Below are 10,000 nucleotides of genomic sequence, written 5' to 3'. Positions count from 1 at the left end.
TGTCCTTGTGTTGACTGTTGTGCTCCATGAGAAGCTGTGGCAATCAGGCGTTGCACAGATCTGCACTGCTGAGACTAAGGATGTCCATGGAGACTGCTGAAGTGTGTTAGCATCACGCTCCTTTAGCTTATCTCCGGGTTCCGATTAGCAGTGTGAAATTGCATCCGGGCCATGCCCTAGTCCCCGGCATTAACCCTGGTGTTCTCTCTCTCTCTCTCTCTCTCTCTCTCTCTCTCTCTCTCTCTCTCTCTCTCTCTCTCTCTCTTTCTCTTTCTCTTTCTCTCTGTGTTTGTGTGTGTGAGTGTTTGTGTGTGTGTGTGTTTGTCTGTATTGCTCAGTGTGTGTAGTATGAGTTCATGAATTACAGTTCATGTGTGTATGTGTCTGTAGGCCCTTGAATGTACATGTTGCTCATAACATTGCTGCATGTAGTAGGAGTGACAGTGCGTGTGCGTGTGTGAGCGTGCGTGTGTGTGCGTGCGTGTGTGTGTGTGTGTGTGTGTGTGTGTGTGTGTGCTTGTAGTGTATTTGAGAACTCGACTCCTTCACTCCCAAGCCTGTAGATAAGAGCTGAGATCTGAGGCGTTGTGCGCGCAGTGCTAATTAATATTAATCACAGTTCATCTGCAGGGCTTTTCACCCCCCATGTAATATGCATGTCTTATAATGTGCATATATTTCACCAGTGAGCGCTAGATCGCTAGGGAGTGTGTGTGTGTGTGTGTGTGTGTGTGTGTGTGTGTGTGATATTGTGCCTATGCTTCATCAGTGAGCCTTAGATCACTCTCGAGAGAAACACTGTGTGTGATAGAGTGTGTTCTGAGAGTACTGAGTATGTATTTGTGTGTGAGAGATAAAGTGTGTGTTGTGAGGCCTTCTGAGACCAGCAGTAAGCGTGTGTGTATGTGTCTTGTGTGGCCTTATGAAACCAGGAGTAAGTGTGTATGCGCGTGTGTGTGTGTGTGTGTGTGTGCGTGTGTGTGTGCGTGTGTGTGTGTGTGTGTGTGTGTGTGTGTGTGTGTGTGTGTGTGCGTGTGTGTGTGTGTGTGTGTGGCATGTAGAGAGTGCTGGGCACACTAGTGCCTACCCCCTGTAGCAGTCTGCCTCAGGGAGTAAGCGGCAGAGTTTAACATCCTCAGAAATGCCGATCCCAAACTCTTGGGAAAAGAAGCTTTGTGTGTGTGTGTGTGTGTGTGTTTCAGAAGCAATGCGGTCTGCTCTTAAAAGAGATTCAAATGAGATAAGTGGGCATTTAAAACTCACAGGCAGATAAACGAGCCCACCACAGTTCTGCCTGCCTCACTGAAGCTCAGACACGTGTGTGTGTGTGTGTGTGTGTGTGTGTGTGTGTGTGTGTGTGTGTGTGTGTGTGTGTGTGTGTGTGTGTGTGTGTGTGTGTGTGTGTGTGTGTGTGTGTGTGTGTGAGAGTGTGTGTGTGTGTGTGCGCGCCTTACTGAAGCTCAGCTTTTTTACACATTATATCTGCATTACTGGGATGCCACCTCTTGCATGAATTACACACGTGCAGAAGTTTATGCGATTCAAAAGAAAACACACACGTGCACACAACCATGTACACACACACACACACACACACACACACACACACACACACACACACACACACACACACACACACACACACACACACACACACACACACAAATCACCCTGGCACACACACACACACACACACACAAACAGTGAACAAGTGTTTTCTCGCATGTTTAAACACTTACATCTTGTCTGATCAGATGTCTTCCTCTGGTAGTGTGTGTTATTGAACTGCACATATGGTTGTCATCATAGGGTTCATGTTAATGGTCACATGGTTGCTGTCATCATGTCCACTGTGGGTTACCATGACATGGAGCATGTGCATTGGTGTATTGATGTATTGATGGATAGATCGAAAAAGCAACACTAATTGATGAGTCCCCTATGTTGGGTCTATAGTTTACCCAGTATAGCCTCAAACCTAATTCTTCTTGTTTTTCCTTCTCTCCATCTGTTCATCCCTCCACCCAATCCCTCTCTATCCCTCTTTCCTTTCTCTCTAATCTCTCTTCACCCCTCTTGTCTCTCCACTCCCTCCCCCCCCCCCCCCCCCCACAACTCTCTCCCCTCCCCTACTTGGCTCTCCTCCCCTGCCTTGTCCTCGCCAATTCCCCTCCCCTCCTCTCCTCTCTTCTCCACCCCTCTCCTCTCCTCTCCTCCTCCTCTCCTCTCTCCCCCTGTCTCCTGCAGGATGGGCGCCTGCGTGTGAATGACCAGCTGGTGGCGGTGAACGGGGAGTCTCTGCGAGGGAAGTCCAACCATGAGGCCATGGAGACGCTCCGCAGGTCCATGTCCAACGAGGGCAACCTCAGGGGCATGATCCAGCTACTGGTGCTCCGACCACAGACCAGTCAGGTGAGATAGCACACACACACACACGCACACACGCACGCACGCTCACACACAGAAAGCTACTACACACACCTACATATAACTCCTACACACGCCTACAGACAGCTCCTACACCCACCTCTACACACACATGCACTCAGTTACAACACACCTAGACAGCTCCTACACACACCTACAGACAGATCCTACACACACCTGCACTCAGTTACTACACACCTACAGACAGCTCCTACACACACCTACAGACAGATCCTACACACACCTGCACTCAGCTACTACACACCTACAGAGAGCTCCTACACACACCTACAGACAGCTCCTACACACCTGCATACAGCTCCTACATACTTGAGATGCAGGACAAGGTAAAAACTACACCTGCACAAATCTCCTCTTCAGACAGGCAAAAATCCTAATTATTGTATGTTGTATATCGAAGAATCGATAGGTTGCCATAGTGTTTCTTCTACAGCCATCATTGGGCAGAAGCTGAGGTTGCCATATTGTTTCTCCTACACTATTGGCTGAGACGAAGCAGCTCATATCTCAGCGCTGTGAGCAGTCTTGTGTTGAGTGTGTTGAAAGAGGGCAGCGCATCTTCCAGAGTCTCCTGTCGTGTCTTTTGTGTGCGACGCCGCCTCTGCCGCTAGCGTCTCCGCTGCTGAATGGAGGTGTGGAGAGCGCAGGTGTTGAGAGCATTCATCGGCTCGTTCTCTTGCAGTCGCCTGAAGAATGCACTCTTTCTGTCAGGTCAAGGAGGAAACTAGCAGAGTGGGGAGGTGACACCAGCGCCTTCACAGAGCCACAATGGTGGTGTTCTGCGCTTTTTCATGCCTCATTGTGAGGAGAATTGGAGTGTGTCGATAAAGTACACTTCTCATACAAATGCAGATCCTACCTGAAAGACCATAGTCTGTGTGTGTGTGTGTGTGTGTGTGTGTCTCTCGGCCTTGACTGCGTGTGTGTGTGTATCTCTCTGCCTTGACTGTTTGTGTGTGTGTGTGTGTGTGTGTGTGTGTGTGTGTGAAAGAGAGAGGAATGAGAGAAGAGTGATTGAATGACGGCAAATAATGAGATCTCTTTTATTTCTTCCGTTCTTTCTTCTCTTCTCTCTGTGTTCGGCTGACTGACTCTACCTGGCTGTTAATGGCCAGTGTGATCTCACTGAAATGGATATCAGGCCCAGACACATTCAGATAGAAGTGGCAGAGGGGAACAGACATCAGAAATAAATCCTCTCTCACACCTCTGCTCCCAGAGGAAACACAAAGTACACACCTCAATGGATGGATGGATGGATGGATGGATGGATGGATGGATGAAAGATATAGATGGGTATATTATTGCATATTTGATGCGTCCATTATCTTCCCTGCTCTACTAGAGTAAATGAGAGCGGATCTGGTCTGATCTAATCTCAGTTTTTGAGAGAGAGTGTGTCAGAGAGATCAACACACACAGATGCACACACACACTCACTCTCTCTCTCTTTCTCTCTCTCTATCTCACTCTCTCCCTCATTTTCTTACTTTCGGTTCTTGTCTCTGCCTCTGCTTGTTTCTCTATCCTCTCACTCTTGTCCAGGTCTCAGGAGGCCAGACTAAATTGAGAGAGTGTGCGTGTGTGTGTGTGTGTGTGTGTGTGTGTTTGTAGCAGATCCTTGAGTGTTATGGCCGGAAACCGTGTGTGTGCACTCCACGGAAACATCAAAGCCAAGCACAGTCCTCCCAGTTCAGAAGTTTCTTCCTAATTTTCAGTAAAGCACATGGAAGAAAAAGAGAAAAGAAAAACTGGAACAATGGAGCAGAAGGAAGTCATGGGGGGTAAAGAGACATGGAGGGAGAGATGGAGGGCAAAGATAGAGAAAGAGAGATGGAGGGGAAGAGAGAGAGAGAGAGAGAGGGATAAAGGGGAAGAGAGAGAGAGAGAGAGAGAGGTGGAGTGGAAGAGAGAGATGGAGGGGGACAGAAAGAGAGATAGCGGGGGAGATGGAGAGAGAGAGAGAGAGAGAGACAGAGATATATTGTTGGGGGATAGAGCGAGATGGAGGGGGGAGAGATGGAGAGGGGGATAGAGAAAGCGAGATGGAGGGGGGGTTAGGGGGGATAAAAAAAGAGATGGTCTGAAGAAGGAAGAGAACAGAGGAAACATAAAAGGCCTTGGCACAGATGTGCAGGCTTTTAGCACATCACTGGGGTTTTTAGTTGACTTTCTCATACACACACACACACACACACACACTTTCACACAGACACACACACACTCACACTAACACTCACACAAACACACACACATACACACTCAAACACACTCAAACTCACACACACACTCACACACACACAAACACACACACACACACACACACATAAGTGTACACATTCACACACACACAACCACACACCCACAAACACACAAAAACACGCTCACACACACAAACACACAAACACTTCCAAAGTTGCCCATTATTCAGCCACCCAAACCTCTGTGATAATGAGACCAGAGGGACTGACCCCCCTGCAGTGTGACTGTGTGTGAGGTTTGTACTTTTGATTTGGATGTATTTGAATGTGTGTGTGTGTGTGTGTGTGTGTTTGGTTTGTATTTTGATGTATTATGAATTTTGTGTGTGTGTGTGTGTGTGTGTGTCAGGAGCCCAGTGGGGGGTGTGTTGTCTTTGCCAGGCATGTCTGTGCCTGGAGCAGCAATCCCTCCTTTATCCCTCTGACGAGGGCACAGGTTAAGCAGCCTGTGATTGACAGGGAAGGGGCAAGGGCCGTCGCCATTGGCTGGGGATGATGGAAATGGTTGGCGCGGATACTGTTGCCACGGTGATCAGGGGATGTTCCAAGGGCACAAAACAGCCAAGAGAGATTCTCCTTTGTTTTTCTGTTTGTATTCTCTCTTACTCTTTTGCGCTCTCTCTCTCTCTCTCTCTCTCTCTCTCTCTCTCTCTCTCTCTCTCTCTCCTTCCATTTCTAAGTTCCTCTCTCTTGTTTTGGAGTGAGATGCCCATCCTCTTGTCTTTTTTTCTGTTTTGCTTTGTGGTCTCTAAGGGCAACCGTGTCGTTCCACTGTCTGTGGATGTTTGTGTCAGATGCTTCACACACACACACACACACACACACACATACACACACACACACACACACACACACACACACACACACACACACACACACACATACACACACACACACACTCTACAAAACTGTGCCAGCCTATCATGGATTGAGTTAGATAGCATGGGAAGCACTCCATACTCCCTCCCTCTGTGAACTTCATCTGAATTTAACACAATGTTCAGAGACTCATCTTTTCTGTCTGGGAGAAAACACAAACACATTTATGTCTATTTTCTGAAGCTGTTCCATTTTGTACACGAGTACACACACACACACACACACACACACACACACACACACACACACACACACACACACACACAGCTTCGTCATTCTGCTCCTCCCAGTGTTTTCTGGGTTAGACATAATCCAACTCTAGAAACGCTGACATGGCAAAACTCAGCCATCCCCCTTTTCCTTTGATGTGCATCTCGTCCTGATCCCCTTCATCCTGAAACATTCCTCCTCTCTTCCTCCCTTTCTCTCCTCCTCCTCTCCTCCTCTCTCTCTTTCCTGCCCCTCCTAGCTGCTGTTGATATCATTGATCCTCTTCCCCCATCTGAGTCACTAAGAGCTGACATTCTTCTCCTACGGCTTTTTAGAAGAGAGGCAAGAAATAGGCAGTGAGAGAAGGAAGGAGCGAGGGAGTCACAGAGGGAGAGAAGGAGAAAGGGAGAACAAGAGGGGGAGAAAGAGAAAGGGAGTCACAGAGGGAGAGAAGGAGAAGAGGAAGAACAAGAGGGAGAGAAGGAGAAAGGGAGTCACAGGGGGAGAGAAGGAGAAAGGGAGAACAAGGTTAGATGGAGACTGGAGAGGAATCCAGGTATGAAACTCCACTGTGTCGTTAAGGATGGCAGCGTTCAGGTTAATGTGACGTTACGGAACCATGTTTTCTGCAAGGACTAGTCAGTTGTCTTCTCTTGGGGCTGAGAGGAACACACAGAGTTCCTCCCACTGGAGCTTTCTGAATACGTGTGCCTCCGTGGTCCATGGTGGCAGTTCATCCTAAACTTCAGGTGACATCCCATTCTAATCAGAAGAGGTGTGTTGAATATCAAGTGTGTGTGTGTGTGTGTGTGTGTGTGTGTGTGTGTGTGTGTGTGTGTGTGTGTACAGTGTGCACAGTGTACACAGTGTGCACTGCATTTCTTTCAAGCATGCACGCACAAACCACACGCATACTCTCAAACCCTGGACATAATGCTCCTTTCCACTTACAACACTCATAATCAGAACAGCTCTCTGACACTATCCAGACACACACACACACACACACATACAGTCTTTCTTTTTCATGCACACACACACACACACACACACACATACATACAACCACAAACAACCCCATCCAGTACACACACACACACACACACACCCACACCCACCCCCCCCCCCCCCCCCGACACATTGTACTCCCCGCTCTGCCCCATAAGCAGAAGGCCATTAGCGAAGTCCGTGATTTAAAGCACATACACGAGTCGTTTGCATTTGTAATGACGCTCAATTAAGTGAGACAGGGCCTGGGGCCGTGGGCTCGATCTGTGTGTGAGGTGTGTGAGGTGTGTGTGTGTGTGTGTGTGTGTGTGTGTGTGTGTGTGTGTGTGTGTGTGTGTGTGTGTGTGTGTGTGTGTGTGTGTGTGTGTGTGTGTGTGTGTGTGTGTGGCAGGGCCTGGGGCCGGGGTCTCGATCTGAGTGGGAGTCTGTGTCTGAGCAAATGAGCTCGCCATTGTCTTCAATCTGCAGCAAGACTGCCAATTACATTAACATATTTCTCTCACTTCTCTGTGTGTGTGTGTGTGTATGCAAGAGATGGGGAGGGGTGGGGGGGGGGGGGGGGGGGGAGTGTGTATCTGAGAAGGGATGTATTTGTGTTATTGTGAGTGTGCACATGAACGTATGTGTGTCTGAGAGAGAGAAAGAGAGAGTGCACAGTCTACCCAGTGCATGCTTGTATAGTTTAGTGTGTGCTTGTTTAAACCTGTGTGTGTGTGTGTGTGTGTGTGTGTGTGTGTGTGTGTGTGTGTGTGTGTGTGTGTCTGTGTGTGTGTGTGTCTGTGTGTTTAAGCTAATGAAATGAATTTTCATTCTTTCTTAGAGAAGAGGACAGGAAATCAGTAGATCTGTGTGAGAGCTCCAAATCCCCGCACCCCTGACAGCTAGCCTAATCAGCAGAATTACCAGCACTTTCATCATCAGATCCTGACATGCTCTCTCTCACACACTCACACAGAGAGAGAGAGACACACACACTCACACAGAGACACACACACACACACTCACACAGAGAAACACACTCACACACACACACTCACATAGAGAAACACACACAAACACACACACACACAGAAACACGCGCACACACACACACACACACACACACACACACACACACACACAGGCACAATCACACAGGAAAACACACAAACACACACACAAACACACACTCACTCACGCAATCACACCCATGTGCACACACACACACACACACACACGGATTATCTGAGCACACATGCTGGCATGGCTGTACAAACATAATGTACATAGATGTGTGTGAGTGAGTGAGTGAGTGAGTGAGTGAGTGAGTGAGTGAGTGAGTGAGAGAGAGGTACTAGGTCTCGTCTCATCAGCACGAATGGGTATGATTAAGATTAAAACAACATTTTCCCTATGTGCAAGTCACTATATTTACCAGTGAAAGGTTTAAGTTAATTTCCTGTTACATATAATCTGTTGTTGCCGTACAGTGTGGAGTGCTTCCTGTGTGGTATTTTGACCCTCCTCCCCTCCCCTCCCGTCCCTCCCCAGGAGCAGGCTGAGGTGCGTCGGACCCTGAACCGCTCCTTTGACAGCTGCACGGGCCACATGAGCGCAGTGGGGCAGGCCAACAGACCAGCACAGGCTGCCCTGGTGCTCAACAGCCTCTACCAAAGAGCAGGTGAGACACACACACACACTAACACACACTGCGACGCACAAAGACACAATCACACTCACACTCACACGCACCAAGACACAATCACACACACACAACGACGCTGACGCACGCACGCACACACACACACAAATGTGCGCGAGGACAAAGGACAATACAAAATTGAAACTTCACCTCCCCAAGCATGCTATTAACAAAGCATAATATTCACATACAAATAAAATATGGACACACTCACACACACACACACACACACACCAAACATAACTGATGTGGCCATGTGCTCCCTGTAGCTGATGGGTGTAATGTAATGAAGCATGACACAGTCAGCCTGCCACACACACAAACACACACACACACACACACGCACACACAGTGCAGTGTGCGTGTCACTGGTTAGCGATCTGTGAACATGACATGCCTTTGTTTCCACATGCAAGGGTTTTTCATTTCCTTCTGTGTATCTGCCAGGGTTCGGTGTCTTACTTTGGTATATTTGTCATGTGTGTGACACTTTATCCTGCATTAGTGTGAACATGCTGTCATGTCTATGCAATTGTGCTTGTGTGAATAACTGTGTGTGTGTGCGAGTGTGTGTCTGTGTGTGTGTATGTGTGTTTGAATAACTTTGTGTGTGTGTGTGTGCATGTCTTTGTGACTGTTCTCGTGTGTGCATAATGGTGTGTGTGTTTGTGTGTGACTGTTCGCGTTTGTGCATAATGGTGTGTGTGTGTGTGTGTTTATTGTAAGAGCCTTGGCAGGAAGCAGAAACACACACACACGCACCCTTGAGCCTGGGCCCATTTGCGATTCTTTTCATGTGGAAGTGGCTGTGTGCTGAGCCTGTCCCTCTTTTACACCACATGAAAGACACACCACTGCTGCTTTCCCTCAAGAGCTCCTCAGCCCCCCTCAGAGAGAGAGAGAGAGAGAGAGAGAGAGAGAGAGAGAGAGAGAGAGAGAGAGAGAGAGAGAGAGAGAGAGAGAGAGAGAGAGAGAGAGAGAGAGAGATGGAGAGAGAGAGAGAGAGATGGAGAGAGAGATGGAGAGAGAGATAAAGAGTGACAGAGAGCCAGAGAGAATGAGCCTGTTCCCTGTTCAGTCCTACTCTTGGGTGCCCCGACCCCTAGTATACAGTTCTAATTACAGGTATGGACCAATCCGGGCTCAGTGCTGCTGACTCAACCCATGTCCTCTGCTAAAGCAGAGGTACATACTCAAAGCTGGCTGTCTTCTGCAGAAGTACATACTCAAAGCTGGCTGTCTTCTGCAGAAGTACATACTCAAAGCTGGCTGTCTTCTGCAGAAGTTCATACTCAAAGCTGGCTGTCTTCTGCAGAAGTACATACTCAAAGCTGGCTGTCTTCTGCAGAAGTACATACTCAAAGCTGGCTGTCCTCTGCAGAAGTACATACTCAAAGCTGGCTGTCCTCTGCCGAAGAGGAAGTAAATACTCAAAACTGGCTGTCTAAAACATCTGAAAAGCCCATAAGTCCAAAAGCCCATAGAGATATATTGTGAGTGCCTAAAAGTTAGA

General features: G+C 48.1%; 1 protein-coding gene across 1 annotated transcript in view; it reads left to right on the top strand.

Moving 5' to 3' along the window:
* The window catches only part of pard3bb (par-3 family cell polarity regulator beta b), a gene marked incomplete at its 5' end in the record, with an annotated part of 350,920 nt that overhangs the window by 157,263 nt on the left and 183,657 nt on the right, over positions 1 to 10,000 (top strand). Inside the window, 2 exons of the mRNA XM_080839773.1 lie at positions 2,248 to 2,412; positions 8,337 to 8,466. Of these exons, the coding sequence (XP_080695899.1) occupies positions 2,248 to 2,412; positions 8,337 to 8,466 (295 nt within the window). The remainder of the gene's footprint in view (positions 1 to 2,247; positions 2,413 to 8,336; positions 8,467 to 10,000) is intronic.

The sequence above is a fragment of the Sprattus sprattus genome (assembly GCF_963457725.1).
Source record: "Sprattus sprattus genome assembly, chromosome: 5".
Taxonomy (NCBI): domain Eukaryota; kingdom Metazoa; phylum Chordata; class Actinopteri; order Clupeiformes; family Clupeidae; genus Sprattus; species Sprattus sprattus.
The sequence above is the reverse complement of the archived record's forward strand: the minus strand, read 5'-3'. Positions and strand labels throughout refer to the sequence as shown.